The 14,463-nt window shown below is 37.5% G+C and overlaps 1 protein-coding gene across 3 annotated transcripts in view; it reads right to left on the reverse strand.

The window, feature by feature from the left end:
* The window catches only part of CUL1 (cullin 1), a 54,938-nt gene that overhangs the window by 27,423 nt on the left and 13,052 nt on the right, over positions 1 to 14,463 (reverse strand). For all 3 annotated transcript variants that reach the window (XM_054193444.1, XM_054193442.1, XM_054193443.1), the window contains exons 2-3: positions 11,095 to 11,387; positions 10 to 184 (exon numbers count right to left, since the gene is read on the reverse strand). In XM_054193444.1, the coding sequence (XP_054049419.1) occupies positions 10 to 184; positions 11,095 to 11,234 (315 nt within the window). In that variant the 5' untranslated portion in view covers positions 11,235 to 11,387. The remainder of the gene's footprint in view (positions 1 to 9; positions 185 to 11,094; positions 11,388 to 14,463) is intronic.

Below are 14,463 nucleotides of genomic sequence, written 5' to 3' on the forward strand. Positions count from 1 at the left end.
CCATCTTACCTTAAGGAGATTTGTCAAGTAGTTCTTCAGAAATTCTTTTAGCCGTTTGTACAATTCCAAGCCAACAAACTGAGCACCTCCAGGTGTCTGGCCCTTTTTCGATTTAGAAGGAGGTACTCCAGCTCCCCGTGCTTGATTAGACTGGTGTACGCTAGTACAGTAGTTATAAACATGACTGACAGGAAAGTTAAGGAATATGCATGTGCCAGCATGACACATTAAAAATACAATGAAAAACAATATGTTAATTTCAATAAGCTATTTTTATGACTGTAAATGACTTAAGCATAATACATTACAAGATGCATCAGCCCACATAAAAAAATCAAACCAAAGCTAAAAAAATAATTTTCATCAGAATTATCTGCATCAGAAATGTGTCAGACTGCCAAGTGCACTGCAAACACTGACACTAACATTAAATTTACCTAATGCTTACTTAACAAGACCACCAAGAAAACAAAGCAGCGGAATTTGCTGATAAGATTATTTTCAAGGTTTAAATGGAGTTTATTTGATGTACTATATTGGCCTTCTACAAATACGTAAGCTTTCATTTGAACAGGAAGAAATATCAACACTAGCCTCAAGGAACATTCAGTAGTTGAAAACACAGAGGATAATATTTTTGCACTCTTTCAAACACAATCTTTTATAAAAGATTTGGCCATTTAATACTGGCTGACAGGGGACAAACCTAGAAAGCAGTAATGGTGAGACATACTCAAATGCACGCCACAAGATGAGATTCACCAGTTGTAGGCTACAAGTATAATCCCACCATTTAAGTAAGCGGTAGCAATAATTGTGCCTTTCATACTGATACAGCCTGGAAGACCGGCTGTATCTGTGAACATAACATTTCAAGAAAACATTGTTTTCTGATCTAGAATGTTCAAATATTCAGAATTCTTCCAAAGTAATACGTGGAAGTTACATTGCTCAGAACACTTCAACTAAGAAAGCATCCTGAAATAAACCGTACTCCACAAACAAGGAAAATAAAATACCTCGGTAGCACTCAAATTCAACTTGATGAGGACTCAGATCTGACAACAAGAATTATCCTAATGACTCACCTGGAAAATGATTACCAAACAGGAACAAAGCTACTGGGAGTCTGAGGGCAGACTTTTGAGTCACATCCCTTGTTAGAGAACATCATATTAAGCAATCCAGAATGTCTAACTTGGTTTTAACTTGTGTTTTAACTAATGGGACAAGCTTTAACCACTAGACGGACTTCCTCCACAGTATGCCATGTATTAGGAAATTAATACATTGCTGAGATTTGCCTTTTATCTTTGCCTTCAGAAAGGCCAGCACAATATAATGGAAGACATCAGCACAATTAAATACCAAGGGAATTATAAACCCCAAATATACGATGCATTAGAGTCTTTATGGACAGTCTTGCTTCTAGTATTTCAACAGTAAAGCTCAAGCAGAAAAATCTCTTAAAATAAACAGTTAACTCCCTTGCAATTACTTTTTAAAAAAAAAAAGCTTCACAGACAAATCATATCCTTAAACTGGGCTTAAGTATCAGAGTATCCTGCATGCCACCAGGAACAAGGCTCACGGTCTTTGTGTTAAACTGAGAGGAAAGCCTGCTCAGTCTATACTTATGTACTTGTTCAAAAAGTCATCACATTCTGTTCAAGAGCGTAATGCTCTTCGCCTAAGATTAACCCTTTTTGAAAACATGCAGCATACATTTCTCATGTTTCCTCAGCTAGGTGCCAAATAATTAGATTTCCCACGATATAAACCAATAACATAAAACCTTCACTTGTTCTTAGCAACTGAACATTTATCAGCCTCTTATCTCTATCAGCCACTTATTTCCTGGACATTAATGATTTCTTCCAGCTCCTAGACATTTGTTTGTTCAACTTTCCTGGCACTGTTGCTACTTTTATGATCTATGCTTTGATTTCAGAATTCCCTGTTCAAGTGACACGGCCTGCCACACAGCATCACAATTTTTCTCTAGATACAAAACTTTCTTGCTTTTCACAAACAAGAAAAGCTGGGCCTACCTCACAGTTTAGCTTTAAAAAAGTTAATATAAGGTCCTCTGAATTGTGTATAGAAAATCTCTCTATCAAGATACAAGGAATTCAGGATGAATCTTTCTTCCCCTCCCCACTCTCCTATCCCAAGTGGCTTTGAGCAAGCCTAAAAATACAAGGATTGTCCAGATGACAGGTAATTCTTGCAGGTTTTGTAAACACCGCCTGATGAAAATATTCTTTCTGTTCATCTCCAAGACTAATCACAACAGTCTTCAGAAAAACAAAAGACCAAGTTCAGAAGACACAAGCCTTTTTCTAACCCAATACATTTTACTATTAAAACCAGGGTTCCTTGTAAACAGAGCGACTGAGACCTTCTGTCCATGCCTGACAGTAATCAACTCAGAAATGGAGTAAAAATATAGCGGTAATGCCCATCTTTACTTGTTATTCTAGCTTGAGTCTTGCTAGTCGAAGTGTCCAAGACAGCACTTTTGAAACACTCTAGTTTAGCTGTTCTATCCAAGTCAAACTGAAGTTAGTTTGCCTGTGCATAAGGCAGTTTGCAAGTGTAAATAACTCTTTGACATATTATACATAAAAGAATGCTCTCTCAGACTTTGTTTACAATCTGTGTCCCCATCTGCTAAAGCCAACCACTGACAGAAAGACTGACATATTCAAAACAAAATCAGACTTGCACTGCTTACTACGAAGTACATGACAGTTCATCTGAGAATCACGAGGGGAACGCTATGAAAAGAATTCTTGGTTGCAGAAGGCAAACTAATCTCCTCAACTGCTTCGTGTGCTGGAAGCCATATACATATCCAAACAGCTATTAGGAAACATTACTGTGGGTGTTTGCACAATTCTGCACAGCAATTCGCATACTATAACAAGCAGAGAAGTTAATTCATCAATGGAATGGTCTGTGCTGCAGTGAAGCTGCACTGCTCCCCAAGCTTCTGGTTGCTGAACTTCAGATTTGGCCCAGCAAACAGACAAACCATCTACAGGAGGAACTGATCGTCTCTTAACCTCTACACCTTCCTTACAGTGAAGGAGAAATTACATTTACTTATCCAAATTAAAACTGAGGTAGAAGACTGGAAGGAAGTTTATAAATTGATTCAGCATTGGGCTGTTCAAGGTGAAAAATGTTTTTCAGAACTTTGTTCTTCTCTGAAACTCTTCAAAATGGGATAAAAGAACCACCTAAAGATAAATTACTTTTACCACTTTTCTCTTTGATATAACTCACACTGCTTTTGACAACCTTGACTCAGTTTTTCTAAAGCTGAGCAGTGCAAAGGAAAAAAAGAATTCCCACGTTGCCACGCCATAATGAATTTATTTCCACTGGAGGAAGGATCCTGACACACAACCCACCTGGAGGGCTTACTTGCCACCTGCTTTTCCAGTAGCATGGGAGTTTTCTGCAGGTAACCAGTGATTTGGACTGGGGAAGCGACTGCCACTACAATTCACCGTTGTCCCTGTTCCCAGATCCTTTGCGGAGCAGATCTGAACTTCTGTGTCCATACAGGGGAAGTGAAACAGGCTCTTTCAGTAGTAGTGCCTATACTTTTTGAGCAACTACACCATCAAAACACAAGCTTAAGTGCATGACAGTCACCTGCAATCTACCCTCCGCCCCAGAAAAGTACCAAAATACTCCATACAGCAGTTTTTTTTCCTTCAGGAGCAACTGTAAACAGAAATTACGCAAGACAAGTATCAGGTTTGTAATCCAATACACAACAGGACAACACTCAGATTTTACACTGATGGGTACAAATTACTCAGTTTCACATGACTCCCTAATCTTAATTTTTTTATAAAGAAAACAGTTCTGCTGAGGTAATAACTGATCCCCCTTCCAGCAGCACAGTTGGGTGCCCACAGTTCTTCCATTTGGCTATGAAAAATTAACAACTGGGCTAAACTGGCTTGAGGAACAGATACTTAAAAGGAACTGAAAGGGAAGCAGAATTAATACAATCTAGCACAAAACTATATAGGGCAGAGAGAAATGACAACAAAGCTTTTGGAAAGGAGGAAGCATGCAGCAACAACCACAAAAGCTGAACAACTCTCTAACCAGAATTTCTCATTATTTCTAGTCTCTTTATTATAAAGATAATTTTAGGTATAAATTTGCTGTTCCACAGATCTTAAGCTGTAATTAACTCTATGCTGAGTGTTCTGACACCTCAACAGTTGGCCTACAGGAACAAGTTGAGATTAGTTCCACTTTTGCCAAAAATTTGTACTTTCCTAGATTACACCAAAGGCATGAAAGAACGACATACAGAAAGTTACTGAACATACCAATAGGAAAATTGCTAGGACAGATTACAGAAGTTTCGTATTCTTGTAAAACCACTTTTAATACAAACAATACAGCTTCCTATATTTACTAGAGAACAGCTTTACATATTTTCTTCAAAATTATTAAAGCTATTTCTATTCCTGTGTGTCCAAAAGATTAGACTGTGCGAACCTCACAAAACCACCTCACGCATAAGTAAAGCTGCTAAGAGAAGTGGATGTACCTATGCGACTTTAACATTTCATAAGCCAAATGGATGAAGGAATTTTGCACAAAGTTTTGAAATTATGAGGTTGCCAAAAAGCAATCACTTCTCAGAACAAGTACTTCAAATGCCCACTTTAGCTTTTTGGGGGGCAGCAACCTTCATTCTTCTCAGGGAGGTACCAGCAAGAGCCTATTTTAAGTATGTGCAGTTTGTCAATCAGTAAGGAAGCATACCCCCACGAGGCAGTTCAAAGAAAACAAACAAACAAAAAAATTAAGACCCTGCCCCACACATTCTCCCACCCGTGTTTCAATACACTTTATCCTAAAAATCAATTACACATTTAAGTCTTTAGGTTACATACAATTGCACTGTTGAACCATTCCCAATTTAGTCAGGGGAGGACTGTGGCAAGAAACTGAAGGAGCTATTACAGCATCAACTGTGCAGCTGCTATGAAAATCCAGGCATAACGAAGCTCAGACATGTTTCTACAAGTCTGAGATCAGAGAAACTTCCAGCAAAAGCCATCTGAAGGCTAATAGATAACTTCTTGTTTCCCTCTTCACGGCATAAACTCAAAAGAATCACAGAGAAGCACTGAGTTACAAAGGAAAACACAGATTGTCAAAGCCAAATGCATATACAAAATGTACAGTCTTTATGCCAAGGAAGTGTAAGAACCACCATAACTGAGGTTGCTTTTAAGTTTAAAGTTCTTTGCGTTGACAGAAGTTGGTTTTGTACATAATATTCTTGGTTACTATAAAAAGCAAGTAGAACATCAAGAAATCGTCGTGGAGAAGGGCATAAAAAAAGGAAGCGATCACACTAATACAAACATATTCTGCACTTCTTTCAAACTGAAGCAGCAATTTTTATAAATATACACAAAAATCACATAACCCTACCTACCTTTCCAGACAAGGAAAAGTGTATTAGGTACCCTTTTAGCATGTAAACAAATACATTTACTTCTACCTTTGCATACCACACTGAGAAACACTATGAAATATCATATTGAATATAAACAGGATTAATGCTAGCACAGAGCAGAGGCTGCTTTGATGTGTCCAGAGTGACCTTAAACAATTTGACATTAAAGTGAAAGGATGGCTTGGAGTGAGAGAATCTCAAGAGAAAGTGGAACAGTTTGAGGCTTAAAAAATGCATGCCCTAACACCCCAGTATCTCTTCTGTACAGAAAAAGCATAATAATGTGTTAAGGAAAAAAAACCAACACCACACCATGCTGCCTGGTAACAACAAATTCATGTGATCAGAAAATAAAAGATTCACACAGTTTTAATTTACATCTGCTGATCCAAAATCCTACTAAAATAGAGAAATTCTAGTGAAAGCCACTAGGACAAGGACCTGCTGCCTGGTAACAACAGATTCATGTTATCAGAAAATAATAAAAGATTCTCACAGTTTTAATTTACATCGGCTGATCCAAAATCCTACTAAAATACAAAAATTCTAGTGAAAGCCACTAGGACAAGGATTGCAGTAGAAGCAACCACAAAAGACCTTGGCAAATGGATGCCAGGAGAAGGGCTTCAGGGCTTTGCCTGGGCAACATGTACTACTGGTGCTGAATCTATCCACAGGTGAAAAAAGGTAATGCATTTCTACATTCTATTTTACGAACAGAAAGATTACCCTAAGTCACCTGGTATTTTTAAAATGCAAGCATACTACACTTAATCATTTAACATTTAACACAACCTTTTCCTTTATCACTTGCTAATATCTGAGGAAAAAATCCCATCTTATAAAACAGATTGCAGTAACCTTTTGTGATGTACAGTCATTTACATTTGGTATAACGGACAATTGGTAACTACCACTTTGTCAAAGTTAACAAAATTGAATCACAATAAGCAAATTCAGAAACAAGGAAAAGATTTTTCATAAAATAATGAAGTGTGACAGAACAACCTAGCCTTTACGTAATCTTACTTTAAAATACTTAAAGCAATTATTTTTGAAAATAATTACTGTGACTAATAATGGGACAATAATATAAGAAACACATCTGTAAAATTCAATAGACTTGAGCAAATTTTAGTCATAGTAAATTCAGCCATTTAACTTCAAAGTTCCACGGAAGAGCTATATGGTAATTATGCCAAACACAGCTACTCAAATGTACTCTAAGAGCTGCTGAAATCAACAGTGTGATGTTTATGCACACAACATTAGAAAGACCGTGAAAGTCAATTCGGACATTGCAGATGCACTTTTTATTAAGACACCCACACGTACCATAGTACTGTATATTCCTCCTCTTATCAATTAAAAGGTTTTAAGATATCTTCACGTAAATAAAAACCTTATTTGTTATAAATTAATGGTACTTGGAATCTTTAAGCAGTCTTATTTTTCACAATTGAATTCTCTTTAAATATTAAAACTGGACAAAAAGGTTCCTCTCTTCCATATGGGCATAAATTAACTACACTGTCTAAAATATTCCTTAAAAATGCTTCTCAGATTATGTTTTGTAAATCAAGACAGTGAAAGCACGAGTATATGCCAAAGAAGTCATTTTGACATTTCAAATAAAAAGCACACACATATGAAATAAAAACCCACCACTAAGCTTCCCATTCACCAACCATATCTGGAAATTGAGAAGTTGATACACGCTTGGAGGAAGAAAATAAGAATTTCAGAAAGTTATTCAGCTATAAAAAAAAATTATGCTAGTTTAACATAGGGCGGGAAAGTTTTCTGATAGTCTAGTACCTGGTCTGAGAAGCTGCTTAAGACAAATAAAACAAGAAGAGGAAAAAAATCCTTTTGTTCTCTCCACCAAAGAGAATGGATATAAATCCCAATTCATCCTCTCAGACCATGAGGCCTAAGAAAAATAAATTGCAGACTCACTATATGATTAGTTTGGAAAATGGGCATCACCTTCTGCCAAAAAAAGAAAAGTAGCACAAGATGTACAATTATTTTATCATTGCCAAATGGAGTTTAAGAAGAGGTGTCCATAAAGAAAAGCCACTTACAGCAATATAAATATGAGTAAGTTGAGTAGGAACAATTCTAGTAAACAAAGTAATAGGTCTTCGACCAACAATTCAAAACAGAAACTCACAACTTGCTGCACGCAAGCACAGTCCTCTCTCAGACAGACTAACTGGCAGCTTCCTCCAAATAGACTAAAAGCCACAGAGAGATATTCTGTATACATTGACACTACAATTTCATTACTCCTTGACTTATTGCAACAACGGGGATCCTTTTTTACTGTTGCAGAGCAGAGGCTTGAACTTTGCATAAAGTAGAGAGAGTTACTTCTGAGTGAACCACGCTCTCAGGTGCGGTGTACCAGAGTTCCAGGAGCAACTGACTCCTGAAAATCTGGGTAAGGGACAGAAAAACATCCAGACAAAGGATTTCATTTTCAACAATCTCACACATGGGGAAAAAACAACAACAATAAAACAACATGGGAAAAAACCAAAACAACAAACACACAACAGTAAACCCCAGTCTCTTCCACAGAAAGCATCGGTCTAAAGAAACTCTGTTTCTATATGGAAGTTGCAAATTCTCAACAGGAAACACAAAGAACACACCTCAGAAAGTGATTAAAGCACATTAGTACATTGATCTTCATAACCACGTAAGGAGGAGTAAATGAAAATATCACAACTTCCATAAAGGACTGTTCTTCTGGTTAGGTGCTTTGGCATAGCTGGCAGGGCAAAAGGAATCACAAAAGCTTATGTAGTTCTGAAAAACATTTGGTAATCACCTTATCTGACAAAGAATACACCCTGCAACCAGGAGCACAAATTAATCTGAATTAGAAAAAAGTAGGGATGAGGACCTCTATAAACACCATTCAGAAACAAGATTTCTTTGTTCATCTCTTCAGTATTCTGATCTAGAAAACCCCTGGAATAATCAACCTCTTTCTTCTGCTGCTGGAATGAAGAAAAAAAACCAAACCAAAAAACAAACCAAACCACCTAAAGTACAAGCTCTGGCCTGTACTCAGAGACTGAATCTAGAGTTTCACAAAAAGAGACACTTGGAACAAAGAAAATGAGTGGAGGTAGGATGGAGATCCAAACCATCTGAATTGCATAACTCTTCCAATTCTTTCCCAGATTCACTTGAACAAGGCAGAACAAAAACTTCCAAATCTCTGATCAATTTTGACTGAAAATTTGCTACCAGATACAGGGCTAAATGCAGGTTTGATTGTATGAGTGGTTCTCTTCCTCTTACGAATTAGAGGGATGAAACAGAACACATTTCAGGAGCAATACTCTATCAAAAAAAAAAAAAAAAAAAAAAGAGAGGCAGAGAAAAAAACCAGGACAAAAGAGGATGAGGAAATGACTACACTGTCCACTGCACAAGATTTCCAAGCTGCTGTCACATCCAGCAGCCTTCTAAGTAGGACTGATGTTCAGAACAATTACAGCTGCAGCTGAAACTCATCTGCATGCGTTCTGCTTTCTAAACCAAGCTGTTTGGAACCAAGTCAGAGCTTCCCAAAATAAAAGTCCGTCAATCTACACCACTTGCCATACGCAAAGACTGAGCACATGTTATAGGTACTGCATCTGAAAGGGAAGTAATCTTTTAAGCACAACTTTTGAACATGTGCACTTAGTATAGGATGCAAAGGGCATTGTTATCTTCATAGTAGATTAAAAAACTCAGCCTAACCACTGTCAAGTATTCTGAGTTATCAGACTAATAAATTAATCCACAGAAGTCAACTACCAAAATCATCCACTAAATTAGCTCACTTATGAGAGAAACAAAAACAGCCCTAAATTTCAGACCAAACAACTCCTTGAAGCAGCGACAAGAAGGAAATGAGTAGTTAATAAACAACATATCCCTTTTATAGCTTCATTCCAAGAATATCTGAGAACATCAGAAGGAGAGGAAAAAAAGCAAGTGTTTTAACATTACCATTATAATAAGTACTTAGTCTGCAGTTACCCTGCTTGACAGACCTCACAAACTGGAGTATATTGAAGGCACTCAGAAGAAAAAAAAAGGACTCTCTCAGAGGTTCTACTACATGTCAGATTTCTATCAGACATTTAACTTTTGCAGACTCATTTCATTCAGTCAAGAACAATGCTGAACCTAGCACTGTGAGAAATCAGTCATTTTAAGTCTTAATAAATGTCCTTACCCTAAACCAAATGTTATTTCATCTTCCCATCACAACAAAAGCAGTATCCCAGAAACACTCCGCAGACTGCTCAGGGTTTTTCCCACCCCACAGGAGCATGGATTCTGCAGGCACAGATAAGATCACACATGACCTCCGAGATTATATGTGCAGAAAAACTGTTCTATCTCCTTAGGAAAGCCAGAGAACTACAGAATTAATTGCTTTATACACTTCAAGCTCTTCTTTCTTTTACAAAAGCTCTGTCCTTTCAAAAAACTTAACACAGACTAAAATTAGATATGCAATTCCAAATCAGTGCCAACAACAGCTTTAGACATTAATTTATGTACCAGAAGAATAACCTTTATTAAGAAAGCCTCTAAAAACTGATAAAGAAAAATAGTAGAACTACTTAAAGTAAGATAGGAAACTTATTCAGTCATCATTTCTCTTATCATATGTTTACATACTTTGCTGTACCATCATCTTCATAATCAGTGCTTACTCTACTGAGCAATACAAGGTTACAATACTGAACACAGAACAGATGCAAAACAAAGGTGGGTCCTCATCAAATCCCTTTACTTGCCACGTTACAGGTGGAACATAAAAGAAGGATTTCTCACTTTCCAAACAAAGTGCTGAAGTCAAACACTGAAGCTCTAATACAGAAAGAGGAACATCACTCCTCCCAATTAGTTATAAAAGATCCCTATGCGCTACCTGACAAGAACAAGTTTTCTACACTCTTCCAAACAGTACTTCAACATACACATACAAGAATGAAGACAACCCCTTTTTATCATAACTCCCAGAATGGGTAGACACTGGAAAATTTCAATAGCGCTCTCATGCAAGCTAGGAATTCAAAAGGAATCCACTGGGCGCATTCTCACTCCTGCTGGAAAATTATAAGACCAACTCAAGAGTAAAGTACTACTCTGAGGATGACAAGAGAAAAATTTTCCAGGTAATCAGACATTATTACCAAGAAGACCTGCAGCTTAATGACAGAGACTAACAGAAATGAAAAAGAATTTCTATTTTCTCTTGGTCTATTGTGGACTCAAAATTAGACCTATTAATAAAATCACTTTAAACATCTGCTGTCAAAGATAATAGTAATCAAACCTGAAATTCGGAGGTAGCCATAATTATGAAGACAGTTTTCCAGACAACAGAATGTTCCTGCTTACTTGCCAGTAAGATTAAACAGAAAAGGCTAACCTTCAAAATAAAGATATATACTTAAAAGACATTAAGTCAAACAGTTATGAAACAATTTTGAGTTTAGAGAAGTAAAAAGCTATCTCTAATCGACTAACAGTGAAAGTACTAACTGGTGTAGGCATTAGGATACGTGTAGAGTTCCATGTATCTGGATTTTGCCATACTTTGTCTGGTGTAAACCTGTTGAATTCCAGCTCTCAGGTCATCCCATATCTGGTCAAGACCGATCTGTTTAAGTCCATGCGGGTTCTGACTCCTATTTGATGACATTTTGTATTTCCTGTAAAGTTTTCCAGTGCAGCAGCCTGAGATCTGGTTATTCCTCCATCAGAATCACAAGTCAAGTAACATTCTAAACTCAGTTGCAGCAACTTGGCAAGATATTCTTTACATATAAAGAGTGATGTTTCCCAGGAAGACAATCTGCAAAAGGAAAAGAAAACATATGCATTATATGACAGTCCAAATTCATTCACACTAGAGAAAAAAATACAAAAGAATGATTCCATTGAAACATTTTCATTTACACAGATGAGAAATCCATGATGAGAGCCGAAATACCAAAACCAAGGAACATAATTTTGCAATTCAGCAATCCACTACAAAATGTGACTGTTAGTGCCCAGATCTGCCCGGAGGTACTTAGGTCAGTGCTGCTGACAACAAAACCCCAATGCTAATAAGAAAACTTAACAGTAAAAATCCTTCCAAGCAGCAGACTAAGAAGTGTTTACTCCCTATAAAACAGTAAAACTTTAGTATTTCCAAACAGCTCGGGGTTCTGTGGTAACTCACCATTTAACAAGCATCCTGATGGATATCCAAGATTAACCAGAAGATACTAAAACTAACTATTTTTCTTTGGTTATCAATAACCCTTCCAGACTTGAGATTCTATTACGGGTAACCTGAAAGTCCCAGGGAGCAGAGAATTTTTCTATCTGGTAAGTGCATGCTTACATTAATTTCTCCGATAAGTAACCAAACACCACTTCCTTCGATGTCATCTTACCAGCAAGAGAGTATACAGACAATAACGGTGAGAAGAAACACCACCATTGCACAAAATAAAGATTGCATGAATTGTGAGTGACAGAAGAAGAAACTACGAAAATGCACTACTCCCATGAGTGCTTAAGTGCACAAAGTTTGGGAGGCAGTTAAAAGATGGTTATCAATTCACCAGCCTCGTGAAATTATAAGAGTAGGAAAACAGTCAACCTGGCAAGGACTACTGAGAATATTAAGCAGAGAAGATCCATTTTTACACAAGTCCTTAAAAATATTTTTGAAATTTTAACATGTCTTATCTACTGTAGCAACAAAATTGAGAAGATACCCAAAAAAGACAAAGGAGGTAACACGATTTAAAAAATTAACCCACAAATGACAGACTTGTAGTAAGTCAGGACCGACTTACTCTTACTGCAGCCTTTCGATATATAGAGAGGGCTTATAAGAAAGATGGAGAAAGACTTTTTACAAGGGAATATTGTGACAGGACAAGGGTCAATGGTTTTAAATTGAAAGAGGGTAGATTTAGACCAGATATAAGAAGAAGCGTTTTACAATGAGAACGGTGAGACACTGGAAGAGGTTGCCTAGAGACATTGTGAATGCCCCACGCCTGGAAGTGTTCTAGGTCAGGTTGGATGGGGCTTTTAGCAACATGACTGTCTCTGCGCAAGGCAGGGAGGTTGGACTAGATGATCTTTAAAGGTCCCCTTCCAGCCCAAACCATTCTGTGATTCTGTACCCTACAGCCCATTCACTGAAGTACTCAAAACACAGTCAAACACGATGACTTTTTGCCATGCTTCTATAGACAAGAACACAGCTTTATGATAAATCTGTCCTGTAATAGAGCCTGCCAGCCAAGGCTTGCATGAACTCTTCCATAATTTCAAGGATAGTATAGGCCGAAATCCGATAAATCCTATTATTTGGTTTTGGCCTTTCAGCAGCAGAAAATAAAGATGTTCCTTCAGGATCTACAGTATGTCATAGGTGCTTCATAACAGCCACTTCTAGGATATTGCATGTTCCACTCCACGTTTCGCACTGTTTTAGAGATTAAGGATTCTGTTATACCCTCCCTCACCCTTGTCCATTTATTTACAGGACTTGTCCTCTGCCTTTTCTTCTTGACCTTAAAAAGACCAGCTAAGATCGAGATATTTCTTCAGGTTTTTTTAGTCAACGACTGTCTTACTGCAGTAACACAGAAGTTACCACTCCTCATAGTCCTTTATTATCCATCACCCATAAGCCTTTAAATCTCAAAGTAAAAAAGCACTGAGAAGTATTTTCATTATGTCAATCTGAGCAACAAGTACTGTCTCATTTCAATCAGACACAAAATGCTTCTGCAGCTGATTTTTCTTTTTACATGAGCAACAATTACTTAGGAGATTAGATAGAAAAAACAAGAATTCAATCAATATATATCTTATAAAACATATACTTAAAATTCAACCTTGCCATTCTTTTTCTATAATTACAGCAAACTGGTTATTAAAGACACATGGGAATAATGCATCATCATGCTGAAGTGTAATACAGATTATACCTTATTTGTATGTAACTTCTTTAATTTCTAGAAATCAAACCTGCTGGAGTACTAATAGTGATGGACTTTCACAACTGAGCAATGAAAGCCAGAAAGAACAAAGGTTCACAAGCGGCTATTTGCCTCTACTGTGGGGAAACACTCTGCGCATGTTACGCACCCACAATCTTGGACTATGATCTTAAGTCAGAATTGCAATAAAAGGCAAGAAAACTAATTTGATGTTCACAATCCAGGAGGGAAGAAACTTTTTGATTCCTTAAATTGGGTACTATTTGAACTCTCCACAGAAGCAAGAGAAGACACAGTTATGAATCTACAACTCTATTATGACTGCAGTATTTGTACAAAGTAACTGACTATTACTCTCTTATTAATCTGCAAAAAGCAAACAGCCTAGAACTAGAGTGCATTTTAGTAAAAGTATTTCGGCAGAACTAATAGAAAAGTACTTCACTGCTGTACAAAAGTTCCTAACAAAAGGCCAACCCCTTGCTAACTAGCAGAAAGCACACCCGTTACAATAGTTCACAACTGGGCCAAGGTCCCTTCCCAGGCAGCCCACAGAGAGGAGTGACAGCCAGGGCTCTTACTCAGACGTCTCTGCAGGTGCCAGTAAGAGGCAGCCACCCTTCCACTGCAAGCCTGCCACCACCAGCTGCCCAGCAGATGTGGAGTTTCCCCCTGTATGATGATGGAAATATTTAACTTTCTTCTCTAATTAAGCACCTCCTAGTTTTTATGTACCCTCGTGCATCTACAAAGACTACGCTTCCCAGAATCTTTTCAACTCAATGTGTTCCTCCTTCACACTGTACCAATTTTCCCTCCCTTGCCCCTAAAGTAACCGTCCATGTGTAAGTCAGGATGTAGCCGTTAAAAACAATGCCATGAGAAAGAACTTAATTTTGACTTTTATTTTCTCATGCA

This window comes from Rissa tridactyla, chromosome 2 (genome assembly GCF_028500815.1).
Source record: "Rissa tridactyla isolate bRisTri1 chromosome 2, bRisTri1.patW.cur.20221130, whole genome shotgun sequence".
Taxonomy (NCBI): Eukaryota; Metazoa; Chordata; class Aves; order Charadriiformes; family Laridae; genus Rissa; species Rissa tridactyla.